A 19,695-nucleotide genomic window follows, 5' to 3' on the forward strand; every position below is an offset into this window, starting at 1 on the left:
AAGTGAATGTTACGCGTCCATGTTGGTTAAACAGGCAGTCTGCTCATCTGCAGTGGCTCGTATCCGCTTGGCGGCGACGCTGACAATACCATGTGCACGTGTCCCTGCACTAAAAGTATTCTCCAGGGCGTCCATGTACTCATTGACGCGGTTTAGCACAAAGTCTCCGGTGATGTGGGTAACGTCAAACATCATGTCGCTGCTGTCTGCAAATGACGTGTCGACGGAATAACGCAAGCCCTGCAGTGTTGGGATTCCGCTTAGGCGAGTACGCAACTTTGTGACGTCTGCGGAGTCAGGAACAGGCAGAGACGCTGGGTCAGGGACTGATACAACGCTATCGGATTCCGAGTCCTCATGCTGGAGGAGAACGTCGTTGCTTTCGTCCTCTGAGGAGACGCTGGTGGAAGGCGAGGTGGCACGCGATTCTCGAGGTGTGGAGGGCGAGAGAATTTCGTTTCGGCCAACTTCCTCAATGCCTTTATGTGTTTTGCGGATCACCTTGTTGGGCCCGTCGGGGACAATGACGTTGGTTTTGAAGTACTTTTCCTGATCGTGCTTCCGTCTATCGCGTAGGAAGCCGGGCGCCAGCTCACTGCTGTTCATGCGAACCAATTCAGCCACTCGAAGTTGGCTGGAGAGAATTTTGCATCGAAGTTCCGCGTTATCATCTCGTCGAAGATTCTGTAGAAGTGCAACCCGATCGCCAGTGGCCGCTTGGACGTCGTCGAGCGCGTTGACAATGCGCACGGCAAGCGTTTCAGCGCCGTCGGAGGCACGGTAGGCCTCATCGACGTCGGTGACCGAGACCTCCTGTAGACCCTTGGCAAATATGCCAGTAAGTTGTGATAGGAGGCGATCATTGCGACGCTGGGGGGGTCTGTCCAGAGGAAATCCTAATTCTGAATCGGGAGATTTATCATCGTGTTTGCGTTTCTTCTGAGGAGGGTCTTCTGGGAGTTCCATGTCCTCGGGATCCTCGTCTATCTCATCCGGCTCGTAGGAGTCGTCGCTGAAGTCTTCCGTTCGTTGCCGCTTTCTGGCGGCGCGTCGTACACTACTCCGTTGGACGGCACTTCTCTGTCCGAAGGCTGCGATGTCGCCAAAAGTGACGCGGGCTACTATACCCCTCTTCTCTAATTCGACAGGGCCCAGAATCGACTTTGATATACCGAGATTCTTGCAGTCCTGACAGTTGGTGAGCATACTGAATTCGCCACCAGTCAAGTTGTAGTTCAAGTCCCACTCACCACCTGGAGTCGGATAGAGGAACCCACATAGACTACATGCGTACGCCAAGCGTTCAGGCGTGGGAAACCGCGGAAGCCACCGAGGAAGTGAGTCCATGTCGGTGTCTGACAGGTTTCGAGGGTCAAAACCACGGGCTTCACACCACGTTAGGTATTCAGGGTTGGGTTCCAAAAAGTTCCGCTGTAACGGGGGCGTTAACTTTTTAGTGGTGCAGTCGTAGGACGTTCGGTAATAGAAGTACTCAGGCAACGCCTTCTGGTCGTCATCCAGATTCTTCCACGACTCAAGGCCCATCACGTAAGCTACTCCAACGGCATCCTTGGCCAGTTTCCACTCACCGACCCCGCCAACCAGAGCGACAGCTTCTCTGGGTCCGGTTGCCTGTTCGAATTCCTCAAGGAGGTTCAAGTGAACGTTCTTGTTTTCTGATTTTGCCTCGCTAACAAGTTCGGTTGGGCGCAGAAACCACTCCAATAGTATCCAGTTCTCAGGTGCGTCGTCGTCCTCCATCGAACCCTCCACGGCTGTTACAGTGGCGACCCAAATTCCGTCAGCGGAAGAGGCTCGCACCGTACTCCCCACGGAAATCACTCCACCTGGAATGTCGAGTGATTGGAGAGGTTGTCTGTTTGACAGGCTTCTGGTGACCACCATCACAGTCAAATGCGGATTTTTCATGTGACTGCATCCAATGACATACTCAAGGCACAAGGCCCGTTGGTATATTTGCCAAAACTTCAAGACGTCCAGATACTACAAGATACCTTGAAATCATCCGATTTAATCGATCTTGAGGCGTATCCCGCCGTAGTCATGCTCGGATTGGATGAGGTGGAGGAGCTCATTGCCTACAGCGAGCATGTAGCTCAACTGTCGCGGTTTAGAGAGGAACGTTATGCGGACGACAATGACTTTTATGATGCCGAGTCAAGTGAGGATATTGGAGTCGCACCAGATTACCAGGCCGATGTCAACAACACTATTCGAGATCACTACAGAGAATCGCTACCCTCTGATCCCGAGCAACTTCTTGCGTACCTAGAGAAGAAGCCGGCTGGGCTTCACAGTGATCCAAACTTCTTGTGGGTCGTGCAGGAGCGACTCAAAGGAAATGTGGATGGCTTGCGGCGGTTGGAGGCGCTGAAAGGAAAGGCTGTGGACGCCGAAAAGAATCTTGATAAACAACTTGCTGAGGAGCGGTTGAAGCAACAGCAAGCAGCGAAACTAGAGGCACGGCAAAGGAAGCGACCTCCTTTGTTTGGGCAACGAAGACCCGGTTTTCGAGGATTTAGACAGTAAACGCTGTTAATTCATTCAGTCGAATAAGTGGTAATACGGACGATAGCCATGATTAGACGAAGGAATTCGAGGATAGCGTCCAGCTTACCAGTCCCTTCGAGACTAATCACGACGACAACAGTCAACAGAAGGAGTACAACGCCGATGAAGGCGATGGTGACATACGAGGGTCTCGGGGAGCCATCGAGGGTGTCCAGGGGGTGATTGAGGGCGTCCTGCTGCCGTCGGTCGTCGTACGGGCCCCGTGTCACGTCGAATGCGGCGGAATTTTGGATGTCCTGCCAGGGATGGACAGAACCAGCAGCATTCACGAACCAGCCAGGAAGGCCATCGTCAGGTGTGAGGTCCTTTCCCGCCTTGAGGGTGTCCTGTCGCCGGTCGTCATACGGGCCACGTATCACGTCGAATGCGACGGAATTTTGGATGGGTTGCAGAGGGATATTCGTACCAGCGGCATTCACGAACCAGCTAGGAAGACGAACGTCAGGTGTGAGGTCATTTCCCACCTCGGTCTTCGGTTGCTCCGCGACACGTCCGTGAGTTTCATTCTCTGTCGACAAGCCTCCTTGGTTGGCGATTGCCACCGCAGCAGCCAGTAGGCCCCAGCCACGGCCTTCAATATCCGGACTAACGCCAGGGAGTTTAGTTTGTTCGCTGTCGGTTTCACGTTTCTTCAGGGGTTTGAACGTTGAGCACTTCCTCCAAGCACTTTTGTCTGTCTCCCCATCAGTGCTATGGTGGCGAGGAAGCGTAAGCGGGACGTAATGACTGGGGTTGGATTCGTGTGTTAGCTGAGCACAAGCGCTAACCTTGTAAGGAGTGCCGCTACAGCCGGAATCAGTTGCCATATCCGCATCAGTATTACGAAGACTAATTGTGCTGGCCAGCGTCAAGCACTCTAGTTGGGATTTGGGAAAGATGGCCACTCTCATGTTTTTGTATGGTATATAAAGTCTATTTGTTATTCATCATGAAAAACACCGAATCTACGTGTCATCTGCACAAGACGATCAGACGTCTCAATGGAACTCCGGAAGGTCCCCGTCACAGAATGAGCAGACGTCTCCATTGGAATTAGAAAGGATATATCGGCCAAGAATGAGCCACAGAATTAGTAGCACACCCAGCACCACCTCCAGCCGCACCACAATATGATAGTCCTCAGGCCGACGGGCGGCCTCCTCAGGCCGACGGGCGGCCTCCTCAGGTGGGGGAGCTACTTCCGCGGAGCGCAGGCGCAGGGTGGTACTGGTGGTTGAGGGGCGTCTAGGGAGGTCCGAGTCGAAGTTAACGCGGGAGGGAACGGGAGTTGCAGTTTCACTGGGGGTTGTAGGAGGGGTGGCGACTTCAGTGTGCCTTTGGGGGATATCGGACCCAAAAGTAACCCCTACATTGCTGGGCGAGCGTTTATGGCCTCGTTTGCTCAAGTCGCGTTTTCCCGTCGTGAGGTTGAGTAAACTCGCCAACGCCAGATTAGCAATCTGGTTAGATTCAGGAAAGGTCGTCAATTTCATGCTTTTTCGGTTTTTGGGTTCTATGTGGTCTGACAATCCATCAGCTCTCAGATATCACGAAGTCATTCTATTCCAAGCTTAAATACTACTGAAAGCTGGAAATTGAATGTTCTGTAGCAGGTGCTGTGGGTACCTCCGGAACAAAGCCCCACAATGAAGTATAAAAGCTCAATTCTGATTTACAATGGCTCCGGTTACCAAGAGTGAGTCACGTCTTTCCCATCAATCCAGTCAAACGTCAGGCCGATTCTGGTGTCGAGGCTGCCGTTGCCTCGGTCAAGAAGAACCAAAATTTCAAGCGGATGATGGTCTTCGGTCTGCGGTCTCTGTCGGAGCTGCTTGTGCCTCCAGTCATCAAATACAAGGAAAATTCGTTGGCGGCGCTTGACCTCGAGGTCCTTGCTGCCATACACACGGCAGTTCAGAAGTACGGGGACGACAACGACGTCGTCGTCTGTGCCGCCAAGGTCATATGGGGTATCAGCGAAGGGCTGGCCTCTGAGTCCAGCGAGTTGAAGGAGGCCTTTGAAGCTGCTGGTGGCAAGAAGATCGTGGAACAGCTAGTGAACAGCACTGCTGGCGACGACGAGTCCCTAGGTTTAGGGCTGCAGGCTATTCGAAACTTGTCAAGCATTGGTATCGATATGGACCCTGCGCCTATTGTCCCCGGCATTCTACAGGTTCTGAAACCCACGTGCAAGCCAGCAATGGCGCTGATGGTGATGTCGGTTTTGAACACTGTAGCCACATCGCCAGAAGGGCCGGCACTCCTTAATGAACACGATGCCTTGGAAAAGCTCCTACAATTCTGTAAGTCGAAGATCGGAGCGACAGTCGCTGGCGACTTTAACGCCGTGGAACAAGCTTTGGTTATCGCTCGACATGTTGCCAAGCAACACCCCAGCACCCGTTTCTTGCCCGTCACCATGGATATCATCGACGGTTTTAAAACTAAGAAGGCCATCGTTGAGAAGGGTAGTGAGACCATGGCGTGTTTCCTAGGCCCTGAGGAGCTGAAGAACTGCCTGAAGAACTTGGAAAAGGCCGAGGACGGCACTCCTGAAAAGAAGGAGGCTATGACTATGCTCTCCTCACTATCTTACGTTTCTCACTTCGCTGATGAGATAGTTCGTCAGGGTGGAATTCCGCTACTCTGTGGAGCGATTAAGGACTCAAGTCGAAAGTTAACTCCAGATACGGTTAAAGGTCTGACTGGGGCTGCTAAGATGATGAGTGCCATCAGTGCGAAGCCTGGGAACTGCGATAAGATTGCGAAGGCTGGTGGAGTCACCAGTTTGGTTGGCGCCCTTAAAGAGTGCCAAAAGTACCCCAGTGCCAGCGCCGCTGTGATTAGCTGCCTGGCTAATATGGTGAGTAGCGCGGAGACGGCAAAGGAGGTCAGCAAGCTTGGTGGATTCAAGACGACGCTTGACATCCTAGGTAACGCAGGAGACGATGAAGACGAAGTTATGAGCGCTGGCTTGAAGATGATCGCCGACGGGGCACACAAAGAAGTGGTCGCCGAGTTGAACGTCGAGGAGGCCGTCGCGGTTGTGGGTCGTTGCCAAGGGAAGCTTCCCATGGACGCGGAGTATCAGGCACATGCCTTCTTGGCATTGGGTCGATTAGCGTCGGCAGTGGATAGCATAAGTCCATTTACAGAGTTCTTGCCTTCCTGCAATAATGCTCTCGGTGACCACGCTGAGGCACCGGCTCTGTGCAAGGCTGCTATGGGTTTTTTTACTAGATGTGTGGCCCTTCAGCAAAGCACAGAAGCTCTTCAAGAAGCCAACACCGTCGAGGCTGTGGTATTGGCTATGGTCAGCCAACAAGATGACGCCGAGGTCCACTCACAAGCGTTGACTATCTTGGAGGCGATTGCGACGGAGACAGATGTTACTCGAACGTTGAGCAGCCTGGAGAAGGCACTATCGCAAGCAAGATTGAACTACAAGGCTTGTGCGTTCGCCTTGGCAGCTGTCAACGGCCTGACCCAGGTGCCTAGGTTGTCAAACCACTTCCAGCATTCGCATACCTCTACAATCCTCTCCCACATTAAGAGATGGGTCGAGATGAGTAAGTTCGACCACCAACCAGAGTGCATCAAGAAGGCGTGCCACTCGGTCGAACAGCTGGCGAAGGTCAACACCTCAATGAACGTTCCGCTAATGCTGGAGGCTATGATACTCTGTCAGAACCCTTCGATGAAGGCGCTTATAGACAGGCAGGATATCCTCGGCGACTCGCATTCTCTGATTGATATTTTGAGGACAGTAGAGCGCATTTGCGTCCGAAGCCCGGCCCCGTCTGAGGAGGAGGTCTCGTCCCTGATCGACCAGGTGATGAAGGTCATGAAGAAGTACTACGACCTCAAGAAGGTGAACGTCAGCTGCGTCAACATTCTCTGCGAACTCTGCGACAAGAATCCTCGGACATGCCACCTAGTAATGCAACAGGGTGCTGGGAAGCACGTGATTGCTTATATGGAGAAGGTCGCGTTGTACGAGGACGTGCAGGAGGCAGGGTTTAGGTTCCTCGACAAAATGCTGAAGCAGGATCCAGAATTGGCGAACAGTATGCGCCGAAACGGGGCTGTGCAGATGTGTAAAGCCGTCTCGAGACGCTACACCAACAACATGAGAGTCAAGCGCTATATGAATCCGGTGCTGGCCGTTCTGATGCCTGCTGACGAACTCGAAAGGGAGATTGTTGACAACATCCAGATCCTTGATAAGGCGACGAAGGGGGATGATATGCCTACGTCCTTGGCCGCGTTGGAGAACCTCAGTCAGCTGACACTCAGCATGGAGGGATCTAGAATCGCAGCTCGTGTGGACATCGGTAGAATTGGCGAACCTGTCGTCGCTATGGCCAAATCTCGTCGCAAGAAGAACCCAAAGTGTTCTGAAACTACGAAGTTGTCAGCGGACATGTGCACCGTATTTAACAACGTCGCCCAGACTCGAAATGGATGCGCGAATCTTACTCGACGCAATGGCGTCGCGAACCTCGTGGCGCTATACGAAGACTTGCACGCTGGACCATCCTCCGAAGACCAGAGGAACGGCGTGAAGAGTTGCTTGAGAGCAATGCGACGGCTCATGAGGCACGATGACGCCAATTGCGAGGTGGCATACAAGAAGGGCATGGTTGCCAAGCTCTGCTTGATGCCAGGACTCTATGAAGAGGATCCCAGCATTCTCGTGGAGGCTTGCAAGGTATTGGCGGCTATGAAAACCGATTTGACGAAGGTCCCCGAATTTGGAGGGCTGATGGAGCATCTCGTTCGCACTATTGACAGCGGAGCAGACCATGCTACTAAGGTCTATGCTGTTGAAGCTGCCAATGAGTTGTTGCGAGATCCTTCTGACTCTGTGGTGGAAATGGCTCTGACTAAGGGTCTGATTAAGTCTCTTCTGAAGCATGTGGACGACTATGCTGAGGATCCGCCTCGTATGCGAGCTGCCCTCAATTGCCTCGATCAGGTAAGAGGGTGCTCTCGAATGAAGGCCTGGTTCCAAAAGAGGCCTGAACAGACTGAGGATGCGATCTCAGCAATGAAACGCGTCCTCAAATACAACCGAAATGATCCTGACGCCTGCGCTCAGGCTCTAGAGTTCCTAAATTCCGTTACTGATAAGAACGACAGGAAGATGCTGGCCGAATCTGGGTTGATGGACATCGTCAGTGACCTTATGGGTCTTCATCCGAACCATTCTCGGCTGTCTCTCGCCTGTGGGGGGCTGCTGAAGATTCTGGGTGCAGATGAGCAGATCAAATCGCTGCTGAAGCAGATCATCAAGACCACTCAGGATCGCCCTCAGAACTGGAAGAAGACGCTAGCACGACTGTGCAATGAGCTCGCCGTCTTCATTCAAGCTGATTGCGATGATCCTGCCACCACCTACAAAGACCTACAGAAAGCTATGGATGCGCTCGGTGAATCATGTGACGAATTCGAACATGATCAACTTGCTGCGATGGCCAAGGGTGAGCGACGTTCTATTAGTTATCTCTCCGAGTTATTGTAGTCTTCCTCTCTTTTTGGAGAGCATTCCTTTACGTAGTCTTCCCCTCATTATTTCGCAGTCGGTCGCCGATTAGCTGATAAGTACTGGAATGATCCTACTTCTCCCTATGGCTTCAAAACCCTACACCCAAAGTTCGTACCGGCTTTGATGGAGAACCTCGGAAGCTTTCGCAAATCGAAGAAGGCCCCCCCAAAACGGTTTGTGTGCGACGCCTACCGTGTGCTCTCGGCGGCTCGAACACGTCCTGATTTGCTGAAGGACTTCCTAACGAATGTCGAGAAGGCCGACATGGTTACAACGGCTTTGCATCATTTGCAGCAGTTTGAATCGGACCCTGAGATCGTTCAGAACATCATGGAGTTCCTGGCGGCTGTCGCAGAGCGAGATCCTCAAGGCACTGACCTTATCGCGCGCTGTTGTAAGACTAAAGGTCGAAAGGGAAAGGCCGAGGACTTCGCTTGTGAGATTAGCTCGCTCATGAACCGTCACCGCGGTTCACCAGGACTTATCTCTGCCGGCATGGATCTTCTGGCTCAGATCAGTGGCTGTCCGCTTCTGAAGGACAAGGCCTTTGTGAAGAATCTTGAGGAGTTGTGTAGGGGTAACCCTGATGCAATAGTCCATCTGGGTCGTGTTCTAAAGAAGAACCTGAAAGATTTGTCGACTCAGGATCAGGTGGCGGCCATTCAGAGGTTTAGGATGATTATGAATACGGTTTCCCAGGATCCTGAGGTGACTGCCGAGCAGAAGGCTGCTCTGTCCGCCGCTCTGGCTGACCTGCTTTCGGCTGCGAGTGCTGAGGCGTTGAAGCTTGACGGGTTGGATGGGTTGGAGCAGGCAGCTCGAGACTGTGAAGGCGTTGGCAACTTTATGAAGACCGCAAAGGCGTTCAAAGATCTCGCCCTTACTGATGATGAGATCAGCGCAAGAATCGCCAGAGATACGCTGGGACCTCTCTGTGGAAACGCGCTGAGTTTCGTGCAGGAGGGTAACGTCGTTGCCACAGAGGCTGCGTTGGAGCTGTTGAAGGTGATTACGGATGACGAAGCCAACGCCCGCCTCGTGAACAAGAATGGCCAGGCGAAAGCGCTACTAACGGCCATCGAGACCATGATGGAGAATCTTGAGCCTGAAGAGGCAAAAAGGATCGGTGTTCTCTTGGAGGTGGTGAAGAAGAACATCCATGAGGAAGAGCCCGAGGAGATGACTCTGAAGAAACTCCATGAGATGTGGACTGGCAAGGTTAGCGCCGGCGACACTCTCGTTCTGAAGAGCGCACCCACTGTAATGCGCCACTTCGACTTTCTGACGATGTATACTGAGGATTATGCGCAACAAAAGTGGACCGACAAGCAGGTGAAGGAGTTCCAGTGCGACGAGTTCAAGCACGGCTGTGCCTGCTTCGAGCTGCTGCACGCTCACCCAGAGAATACAGCTGAATGTGTCGACGTTGAGGAGCCGACGATGATTCTGAAGGCGATCCACAACATGAAGGGAGATTTCCCTAAGCAATGGCCTGTGGATACAGCTCTCGCCGCCACTCAGCACGTCGACGCTGCAAAGGTGTGGTCGGAGACTGAGAATGCCGCCTACATAACTGCAGAGGCTACCGATGAGGGTCGTAAGATACCGTCATCTGTTGCTGAGCGGGAGGCGATGCTAATCAACCGCATGACTCTGATGGAGCGCCTGGCGCTTCACCGAAAGTATTACAATGGCACCAGCGGCATGAAGGCGCTGATTGCCGTGTGGGATGAGTTCGACCGGGGTAACTACTCCATCGACGTGCTGTGTCAGGTATTCCGAACGATGAGAAAGATTATCAACGACCACTTTTTGAAGCCCATTCAGGACAATAAGGTACCCGAGAGGCTGATTGCAATCGTGAACGACAAGACTGCACAGAACAGGTTGCTTCCTGACGTTCTGTTCTTGCTCGGTACACTGGCAACTGTCCCAGCGATAAAGACGCAGATTGGCGAGCTCGGGGGTGTCGAAGCCTGCCTGGGATTGCTGCGGAGGTGTCTAAAGAATAACGAGATTGACACTGCTGCCACACAGACGAACGCCTGCCTGGCCCTTGCCAACACCACCATAGGACATGGCCCGAACATAAACCGCTTCGTCAAGGACAAGGGCGTTGAACTGAACATGGATGTTATGGCAAACAGCATGAAGATTGGGAAGAACAAATCGAAGCTCGACTATGATGTCGCCAACGGAGCGGCGGTACTCGTCACGAACACCTGCTTCAAACGCAATGACATGAAGGAGATCTACGGAAAGAAGGGCGCTGTGGAGTATGTCATCGAGACCATCCAAGGCTACGATGGGTCCCAGGATGAAAAGGCCTTCCGATGCCTTGGTTCGATGTTCAAGGCGATGGCAAACTTGGCGCTGTTCACGCCTAACATTGAGGCTTTCTGCCGGCGAAATGTCGAGGAGACCTTCATTGGATTCTTCAACAAATCCAAGAACATGCCAGATTGGCTTGTTGAAGTAGCGTGTCGTACCGTCAGCAATCTGGTCATGGAGAACACGGAGAAGTACATGACACAGTTTGGGAAGATCCTGGAGCCGATACTAAAAATGATGCAGACCCAGTCTGGCCGGACCTTAATTCCGATGTACTGCATGACCTTCGATGTGCTGGGGTGTCTTTCCCGATTACCGGCAAACGCTGAGAAGTTTGTTAAGCTCAATGGCATCAAGACCGTGCTGAAGGTGCTGAATTCCAATGCGGATGAAGATCTTTACGGTTACGGAATTTTCGTGCTGGGAGTTCCGTCTACTGATATTGATGCGGTTCGCGAACTGGTGAAGAATGGAGTTTTCACATTCCTCTCCGCTCTGTTTGATGGTCAAGCCAGCTCCGACTCACTCAACGTAGAGCTCACAATCTCCGCGTTGAGGTGCACGAGACGATTAGTTGTGCATGGCAGCCAAATCGGAAAGGAGTTTGTTGCTGCCGGAGGCGTCAATGCCATATGCAGGATTCTGGCCAATGCCGACACTCACGCTATGGTACACATGGACGCTCACAGAGTCCTCATAGCACTGTTGGCTAACTGCCCGCCTCCTCCTCCCGCTGCACCAGGTAAAACCGCAAAGCCTAAGACTTCCGCAAAGGCAGCGGACGAGTGGGATTGCAGCGACATCAACGAAGAGGCTCCTATCGTGTCTGCCTTCGATATACTCGAGAGGCCTCCAGGCCCTCGAAGTTGGGAGCGAATCTCACTCTCAGTTCAGGACGTAAACCATATCGTTGTCGCTATTCTGAACGTTCTGGGCCAAGCCTCCAATCTGCGAAATCTAAGAATGATCCGCTGTGCTCTCGGATTAGTCGCCTACTTTGCATGCGAGAAGATTCCGGGCACTGTTGACTCCTTCTACCAAGGACAGGTCGGACAGATTCTGACGGATGTCTACAACGAATACAAGTGCGACATGGAGATCGTGCTGACAGGGTGCTACATCCTCAACAACGTGGCCCTTGCCTCGGATCCGGAACTCTACATCACGCTTCGGCGATGCAAGGGATTGAGAGAGAGTTTGGATCTGGCTTGTAGCATGATGAAGGATAAGGGGAATAAGGAGAAGGCCTTCTGCTCCTTTACCGCAGCGCTCGTCAACGAGCGGTCCATCGATCCGGATAGGTTCGCGCCGCATTCACAATGGGACTATCCGTTGAGCCTTACTCTTTGGGACAAGGACAAGTACCCCAATGGCGTGCAGGACCTACCAACCGAAATGCGGGAGGTTATCCGACAAGGCAACAAATGCAAGGTACAGGTCGACCAGAAAACAAAGGACGTGTTTCATTGGAAAGCGAGCCTGGACATGACTCAAATTGAGTGGCGAATCGATCCTAAGGAGGGACCACACCCTTACTCCTGTGCCGTATCCGCCTTGAAACTCATCGCCAAAGGAACGCAGTCCCAACTACTGAAGGACCTCAAGGGTGACTCTAAGCTGTTCAACAAGAGGTGTATGGTTGTTAGCGGACCCCCTGTGGATGGCTTTCCTTCGGGATTCGAGTGGAACCTGATTTTTGCGACACCGATGTCGAGAGACAAGTTTTACGACTTGCTCTCTGAATGGCGAGAGGCTGCGACGTTTGGGTTTTAATTTAACGTTTTGTTTACTATTTGTTGAATGTGAGATTGCACTACGTTTATTGCCCAGTACTACCTTATTGCTGAGCACTGCCTTGCAGCGCTGCATTCTGCATTCTGTTTGTTGCGCATTGGACGTTTCTTGTTTGTCTGCTGTACCAGGCGTTACGCATTGGACGTTTCTCGTTAATTTGTAGCAGGAAGAGAGAAATCGCACTCCATTTTGTCCGTCAACAATTTGAGACGCTTGAGAAGAGCAGCCTAATTCAAATAATCGCCCTTTGGAGGATATTGGAACGAGATTCAACTCCCTTTCGCAGTAAACTAGAATCAGGATGAAACCAATCAGACGGGCCAGTTGTGAAACGAACGGTTGTCGCATTGGTTTATGGGTGTCTTAAGGCAAAAATAAGGAGAACAGAAATCTCCAGTAGAGCTTAGCTGCGAGTCGCTCCGACTACACAACACGGGTATTCTGTCGCATTATTTATTGATCATCATATATCATCATTACACAAATCATTAATACAACAACCTATTCTGTTGCATTGCTTATTGCATTACTTATCATCAATATACTTATCATTAATACACTTATCATTAATATACTTAACTGTGAGCAGCACAGATTAAATCCGTGACCGTTCCGACTATCCTATCAGCCAGCGAGTCGTCACGAGCTCGAACAGCGACGGGAGCCCCGAAACGCTCCAGTTGACGAGCGGTGTTTTGCCACCAGAGGTAGGCGTCGGCTTCTGTGGTAAGGACGCTAAGCCAAGTGTTTGTGCTGATGAGGGAGTCCACCACATCATCGATGTCGGCGTAGTCGCAGTTGTTGAGGTCCCCTGTAGTCGCCTTGGAATAGTCGCATGCCCCCAGATGCCTCATATCCTCCGAGCCAATCTTGGACCGCACATCGGTTGAGAGAGTGATCACCTTTACATGAGTACGGCCGAAACTCTGCGAACTGAAGGCGTGATGACCAGCGAATGCCACAGCGTCGAGAGCAGAGGTGGCTGGGTCAGGTGATCCACGGACATCAACATCCAGAATGGCCGAGGATAAGTGGCTGGCGGCATCTTCACGGCTGGTGAGCGGCACGTGAAACATCATTGGGTAGAAACGGTCCCTGTCTGAGCGTTTCTTGTCAACGAAGGATCCCAAACCGAACTTTGAAAAGGGAAACTGCGATCTGAGGCGTCGAATAGCGCCACCGATCTGCATGGAGATGGCTCCCCTATCATCCTCGAAACTGGCGCTGGCGTCCAACATGTGAAACACATCCAGCTCAATCGTGCGAGTGTCGATCTTCCTGTCGTCACAGATAACCTCTTGCTTCTGGAGATGCTGGCAGACCATGTCATCCACAAGGCCCGCCAAGTGACCTTGCATTGAATGATTTCCTCTCAGAACTTCCAGCCCCGACGTTAAACCAAAGCTCTGCCACCTCTTAACGCGTGTGGCCCACCAAGGGACAACAGAGTTGTCGGCAGGGTTCAGCAATACACCGAGACCGACGCCAGAGTTGAGAGCCGCGAAGAGGTCGTGCTCGGATGCATAGGAACATCGGTGGAGCATGTTAGGATCTTGAATCCTTGCATAATCACAGCGAGGCAGCGACTTGAATCCGGCCCTCACATTAGTCTCCTTGGTTTGCGACTTGGCATCCGTGGCTAAGGTAAACATCTTGATGTGGTGCTTAAAGACACCCGGCGCTACAGAGAAGAGATGTCGACCCGCGGAGTAAGCAACAGCGTCATAGGCACTCTCATCAGCATCAGGGTTGCCCAAATGTCGCAGTTCGAGGATCCGGTCCCTGATGTCAAAGATGTTGTTATCGGCGATGGGGGTTTCCTTTCGCCAAACGTGGATTCGGCTACGACGTGCAGTCTTCTTGTCTATGAATGAGACCAGTCCAAAACGGCTGTGCCTATATCTATCCTGCAGTTTGAACAGCGATCGCGAAAGCTCGTCTGCGATTTGAGACTTGCTCTTCACAAAGGAGGCAGATGCGTCCTGATGGTGGATCAATTCGAAGAACACGTCATCCCGATCAACTAGGCTGCCATCAGAGCATGATATCATGCCCCTGTTCATGCGTTTACAGACTTCAGCGATGACGTTGTCCCGGAACACAGCTCGTAAGCCCTCACGAGGGCTCCCCGCGCTATAGGTGAACCAGTCGAATCCAACTCCGCTGGAAGAAAAAGAATCCGCAATCGTAGACCACCCCTCTACGTAGCGAGGTGAGAATCCCAGCACCGCAACGTCTTTTTGGGCTAGAGGCCTGAACAGCTGATCTGGGGTTGCGGCCTTGCAAAAGTTGAGGCTGCTAGGATCAGGATCAGTCCAAGGGCAAGTGAGCCCTACTTCAAGTCCTCCCCTTCTGGATTCTCGGGTGGACACTGTGGTTAGGATCTTGACGTGAGTCGCACCTGGCACGTGGCGGGTGTAAGGTGTGTGGAATAGCGAGTAGGTCAACGCATCCAAGCCGTTGCTGGGCCCTTGACACGTGCTGTGGATGTTCGCGAGCTTAGACTCGAAGTCAGCGCCAGTGGTCGTCTGAGAGAGCTCCAACTCGCGCTTCCAAGGGTATGCCCCGCGGCACTGTGAGGACCGGTCAACATGGGAGACCATTCCGAACCTCGACTGTGGAAAATACGACTTCAAGTCCTCGATCGCCTTGCTTAGACCCTGAGTCTCCCACGTGAAGGCGTCCTGAACGTGGTTCAGCTCCAACATAACGTCGTTCGAGCTGAACGTAAACTTGTCAGGACACGTAATCATGATCTCACGCGGTCGGCACACAGCTTCAAACACTGCGTCTAGAATTTTAGCAGAGAGGCTGCCTGAAGTACTTGTAGGTTCCGCAAGCCACGAGTGGAGCCCATGATCATTGAAGTTGCTGATCCGACGTTCCCACCAACCATGTACTCGAGGAGCCGTGCTCGGAATGAGGACACCAAGATCGATGCCGTTACGGCGGAGGACGCTCATCATCTCATTTTCACGGGCGTAATCGCACTGGTTGAGACTGTTGGGGCTGGTGTCAGTGTAGTTACATCGTCCTTTTCTCCGGTCAAAGCTCTCGTGAGTCTGAGATATGTTGTCAGTAGCAACAGTCAGCAGACGTACGCGTTGCTTGTGTTTAGCCAATGGAGCTGAGGTGCTCTGGAAAGCATGAGCTTCAGAAGGACGAATGAACACCTACCATATACTCCGCTGTGTACATGAGGGCATCGTACACAGCCTCCGGACCATCCCTATTCGGGGAGTTCTTCAGGTTGAATATCCTCTCTTGGACACCGGTGATGTCCGACGTTAGAGGGATGTCGAGCGAGTAAGGATAGAGGCCGTCCACCGCTGTAGTAGTCTTGTCCATGAAACTCGCCAAACCAAACCGGGAGTGAGGAAACAACTGTGACACGGCAGTAAACGCCGCTTCTACCTCATGAGACAGTATTTCCTTGGCTCCTGCGAATGACTGGGACGCATCTTGGTGGTGGATCATGTCCAGATGTATGCTGTCAGCACGCATTCGAGATCCGTCGGGACAAGTGATAAGTTTCTCCTCTCCCACTCGCTCGCACACGAGGTCCAGGACAGTCTCCGTAATGGTCTGCTCCAGCTTCTTTCCATAGGACGTCTGACGCTTCACGGCGTTCGTTCCTTGGTCGACCCAAGCCCCAACTTGCTGGGCCCACCAACTATGCACATCCTCATCCATAGAATTGATGATGACTCCGACCCCGACGTCCTTCTTCAAGAGAAAGTTGGGGACGACCTTATCAGATACGTAGTCGCATCGGTTTAAGTCCGTCGGGTCATCTGCGCCAAAGTCGCACTTCCCCAGTAGCAGCGGCGTTTGAGAGTTAGTGTGTGACTGGATATCCGTCAGTATCGTAGCGATCTTGACCTGGATCCGGTCTTCTGCGCGAGCACTGTACTGGCCGGACTCGACAGTGTAAGTCAGAGCATCAAGCGCTCCTTCCTTGGCATCCGTGTTGCATCGGAATTTGTCGTCAAAAGCTGCCCCGATATCTGCGATGGTCGACGCCGTCGAAGAACTCAGGGGAACATCAAGTCTCCAGGGCCAAAATTCTTGGCCAGGTTGCAAGGCTTTGTCGATGAACGACACCAATCCAACCCTGCTGTCCGGGAACAGTTTCTTCAAAACCGTAAAAGCATTAGTCAAAGCCGAAGCGATAAGATGTTTGTCTCCATCGAAGGAATGAGACCAATCCTGGTGATGGATCACATCTAGGTAGACCTTGGAAGTATCCACAACGGTGCCCGCAGGGCATTCTATGAATTCCGCCAGCCCAAGGACTGCTAGCAGATTAAGAACCTGGCGCAGCATTATTTCTTCAATGTAAAGGATTCTTTTCGCAAGATTTCCCCACACGAATTAAGGGGTCGGAAGACTACATCCATCCATTTGAGAAATCCCGTCGAGAGCCAGAAACTACTCATCGTTGGACTCGTTTGGTAGTCGGATTCATGGTTAAGCCCAATGAACTAACACCAATTTTTAATCTGCTATGAGCACGCCTCCGATTCCAGAGCCCTATCTCGTATCCTATGCTCCTACCGGCCGTGGCTGCTGCAAAACCTGCGCGAAGGTGATGGAGAAAGACTCGGTGCGACTGGGCCGAAAAGTGAGGAGTCCATGGCATGATGGCTTTGATGTGCAGTGGAACCATGTACGTTGTGGTAAGTTCGTAAAGAATCCTGAGGAGGTGAGTTTCTGGCAAGGGCTGCGGTGGAAAGACATGGCTCGTTTTTTGAAGCACTTCGACTGTGTTGTGGACGAGAATCACCCCAAAGTGCAGGGCGCTATGCGAAACAGCGAGGCCGTTTGGGTAGTTGCCGATGGCTTGATAAAAGGCGGCAAGAATGCCTACATCCCCATTCTGGAAGAGAGTGGATACACCATACCACGTGAGCTTCCTACCCTCGAAACATAGATAAGCAGGCCCCATCAGACACCTGTAGATGGGCTGCTGACTTGCTAGTCAATGGAAAGCTGCCCCCGTGTCCAGTGTGTGAGTCCAATGCGGTCGTGGCCTACGGACCTGTATTACGATGTTCCGGATTCGTCGAGGGCAACCTGCGGTGTCCTTTTACATACACTGACTTTCTGTTGCTTGACCCCGATGACGATAACGTGGTGAACGACTACTCAGCATCGACGATGATACGCGAGGAGCCGTTGTCCATACCTGAACGCGTTCGTAAAATGCCAATCATAAAGAAGCTGAATCTCGATGGAAACAAGAAGCGGAAGCGAGTTGACAGCGACGAGGACTGGACTCAGGTGAAGCCTAAGAAGGGTACGGCGTGTACAGGTTTATTCTTCACATCTATTGGAAGCATGCCTGGAGGCGTAGCCGGGATAAAATCGCAAGTCGAAGCGAATGGCGGGACTTGGCAGACAACTCTTAAGCCCAATACCACAGCTATCCTCGTGCCGGAGACAGGTACAGCTTCCGTGAAGACGAAGAAGAAGTTCCTAGATTCCGTTGATCTTGGGATTCCTGCTTTGCTCTGTTCCTACGTGGACGCCTTGTGTCATCGGAAAACTCACCTGGGGCGGCCAAAGAAGCGCAGGACCGCCGACGCCGAGGAGGCTGATCGATCTCGAGGGATTGTACTCCGCTCGCGGAAGTTCGCTGCTGAATATATGGTGGGGCCGGTGAAGTCGTTTGCGGAACCAATGCCTTCCATCGTTGTTGAGAAGAACGAGGAAAGGAGGACAATGCGTCCTTCAATTAAACCTGGATCAGATGTTCTGCTCCCTGAACCGGAGGCAGGCCCAAAATACTCTGTGTACGTTGATGACTTCAACGACGCGTACAACGCCCCTTGCAACGTCGTGGACATTGGCCAAGGTGTGAATAAGTTCTACAAGATAGCTGTGTACCGACGGGGGGAAAAGTGGTTCTTCTTGCGAAAGTGGGGACGCGTGGACGACAAGAGTTGGAAGCAGGCCAATAACTTCCTTTTGGAGGAGTACGACAAGGAAGAATGCATCGCCGAATTCCTCAAGAAATTTACGCAGTTGACCGGCAAACCCTTCGAAGAGCGATTCGACGGCACTCCTGTGCCTGGAAGACACAGGTTCCTTGAGCTGGACGGTTACATGTGGGAGGGGAACGAGGTGGAGCAGGCCGAGGCGGAGAATGTTGCGCCTGAGGATCACTCCCCAGGCAATGTCGATAGATGCGACTTGAACGACGCTGTGCAGGCACTTGTACTTTTGCTGTTTTCAAAGCAGCTAATGGAAGAGCAGTTGGCAGCACAGCATCTGGACCTGAAGAAAATGCCGTTGGGGAAGATCAGTCGACGTCAGCTTAATGCTGCGTACGCAGTGCTCAAGGAACTTCAGAATCTGCTAACCGAAGGCAACGATGCCAAGGAAAATAAGCGGTGGCATACGATCGTTCAGGCCAAGAGCAACAACTTCTACGAGATCATACCTCATGCTTACACCTTGAAATACACGCCAGTACCCATCGCTTCACTTGACATGCTGAAGGACAAGGTCGACGTAATGGAATCCCTATTACAGGTATCCGTGGCGAACTCACTGATGTCGGAGGCTTTGGTTAACGCTAAGAAGGTCCATCCCTTGGTGGCTCAGTACGACACACTCAAAGCTGACATCTCGGTTGTATCCTCCAGTCATCATGACTTCCCCATGTTGGAAAGAGCCCTCTCTCAAACACATGGGTCAACACACATGTTCCGGCTGACCATTCAAGAGGCTTTCGAGATTCGGAGGGCTGGAGAGCGGGAACGGAATCAGAAGTTCACAGATGTCACGCACCGACGTCTGCTCTGGCACGGTTCACGAACGTCCAACTTCGCGTCTATCATCTGCAAAGGGCTGTTGATTGCGCCACCCGAGGCACCAGTCAATGGTTATATGTTTGGTAAGGGGGTGTATTTCGCAGACTCCGTGTCCAAGTCTGCACAATACTGCTGCCACAGCACCAGCCACAACGAAGGGCTAGTGATGCTGTGCGAGGTTGCGCTGGGAGATCCGCTGCTGAAGATAGAGTCCGATTCAAAGGCGGCGGAGAACTGCACCGCCGCCAACTGTTTGCATACGTTTGCGATAGGCAGGACAGCCCCTGCTAAGGAGGAGAAGGTCGCGTCTGTCGCCTCAAAGCACTCTGTGAAGGTGTTCACAGACTGCATGGGGCCTAACGCCAGAGGGTTGAGGATGTGGAATGCGGAGCACAAGAAGAAGCTGGCGGTGGAGGACCTCTCGCTACTCTACAACGAATACATCGTTTATGACGTGGCGCAAGTCGTGATCAGATACCTTCTGCGAGTTAAATTCGAGTCGAAGGATGATAGCGAGTCCGATCTGGACTCTGCTGCGACCGCTCAATCCACGCAGTCAGACTCGGATGAGTCTGACCTGTCTGACAGTTAATTTGAACCTTTGCATGTGGACTCAGTCAATTTGAACCTTCG

General features: G+C 52.3%; 7 protein-coding genes across 12 annotated transcripts; 3 read left to right on the forward strand and 4 right to left on the reverse strand.

The window, feature by feature from the left end:
• Window positions 1-9: 9 nt before the first annotated feature.
• KVP17_001723 (uncharacterized protein) lies at window positions 10-1,905 on the reverse strand (the record flags this gene model as incomplete). Its single annotated transcript, XM_068517390.1, has 1 exon — window positions 10-1,905. The coding sequence occupies one exon, from the start codon at window positions 1,903-1,905 to the stop codon at window positions 10-12; it is 1,896 nt and encodes a 631-aa protein (XP_068373834.1).
• A 9-nt stretch (window positions 1,906-1,914) lies between these two features.
• On the forward strand, window positions 1,915-3,149 carry KVP17_001711 (uncharacterized protein; the record flags this gene model as incomplete). Of its 2 annotated transcripts, XM_068517366.1 has the most annotated exons (2): window positions 1,915-2,546; window positions 2,642-3,149. In XM_068517366.1, 2 exons carry the CDS (start codon window positions 1,915-1,917, stop codon window positions 3,147-3,149), a joined length of 1,140 nt encoding a protein of 379 aa, XP_068373810.1. The 2 variants fall into 2 exon arrangements, with proteins under 2 accessions (XP_068373810.1, XP_068373811.1); XM_068517367.1 differs by lacking the exon at window positions 2,642-3,149 and having other exon boundaries at window positions 2,065-2,550.
• KVP17_005232 (uncharacterized protein) lies at window positions 2,562-3,482 on the reverse strand (the record flags this gene model as incomplete). The annotated part of the gene is made up of 1 exon (XM_068515038.1): window positions 2,562-3,482. One exon carries the CDS (start codon window positions 3,480-3,482, stop codon window positions 2,562-2,564), a length of 921 nt encoding a protein of 306 aa, XP_068373842.1.
• Window positions 3,483-3,569: 87 nt separating this feature from the next.
• On the reverse strand, window positions 3,570-4,064 carry KVP17_001716 (uncharacterized protein; the record flags this gene model as incomplete). Its single annotated transcript, XM_068517379.1, has 1 exon — window positions 3,570-4,064. One exon carries the CDS (start codon window positions 4,062-4,064, stop codon window positions 3,570-3,572), a length of 495 nt encoding a protein of 164 aa, XP_068373823.1.
• A 184-nt stretch (window positions 4,065-4,248) lies between these two features.
• Window positions 4,249-12,223, forward strand: KVP17_001713 (uncharacterized protein; the record flags this gene model as incomplete). Of its 3 annotated transcripts, XM_068517370.1 has the most annotated exons (3): window positions 4,249-4,267; window positions 4,296-8,054; window positions 8,154-12,223. In XM_068517370.1, the coding sequence occupies 3 exons, from the start codon at window positions 4,249-4,251 to the stop codon at window positions 12,221-12,223; spliced, it is 7,848 nt and encodes a 2,615-aa protein (XP_068373814.1). The 3 variants fall into 3 exon arrangements, with proteins under 3 accessions (XP_068373814.1, XP_068373815.1, XP_068373816.1); XM_068517371.1 differs by lacking the exons at window positions 4,249-4,267; window positions 8,154-12,223 and having other exon boundaries at window positions 4,367-8,095; XM_068517372.1 differs by lacking the exons at window positions 4,249-4,267; window positions 4,296-8,054 and having other exon boundaries at window positions 8,243-12,223.
• Window positions 12,224-12,819: 596 nt separating this feature from the next.
• KVP17_001727 (uncharacterized protein) lies at window positions 12,820-16,570 on the reverse strand (the record flags this gene model as incomplete). Its single annotated transcript, XM_068517395.1, has 2 exons — window positions 12,820-15,381; window positions 15,422-16,570. The coding sequence occupies 2 exons, from the start codon at window positions 16,568-16,570 to the stop codon at window positions 12,820-12,822; spliced, it is 3,711 nt and encodes a 1,236-aa protein (XP_068373839.1).
• Window positions 16,571-16,751: 181 nt separating this feature from the next.
• KVP17_001709 (uncharacterized protein) lies at window positions 16,752-19,654 on the forward strand (the record flags this gene model as incomplete). Of its 3 annotated transcripts, XM_068517363.1 has the most annotated exons (2): window positions 16,752-17,151; window positions 17,178-19,654. In XM_068517363.1, the coding sequence occupies 2 exons, from the start codon at window positions 16,752-16,754 to the stop codon at window positions 19,652-19,654; spliced, it is 2,877 nt and encodes a 958-aa protein (XP_068373807.1). The 3 variants fall into 3 exon arrangements, with proteins under 3 accessions (XP_068373807.1, XP_068373805.1, XP_068373806.1); XM_068517361.1 differs by lacking the exon at window positions 17,178-19,654 and having other exon boundaries at window positions 16,752-17,177; XM_068517362.1 differs by lacking the exon at window positions 16,752-17,151 and having other exon boundaries at window positions 17,405-19,654.
• Window positions 19,655-19,695: the final 41 nt, after the last annotated feature.

The sequence above is a fragment of a genome (genome assembly GCF_019968985.1).
Source record: "MAG: Porospora cf. gigantea B chromosome Unknown PgB_NODE_47_length_55195_cov_124.374_1-54000, whole genome shotgun sequence".
In the NCBI taxonomy this organism is placed as follows: Eukaryota; Apicomplexa; class Conoidasida; order Eugregarinorida; family Porosporidae; genus Porospora; species Porospora cf. gigantea B.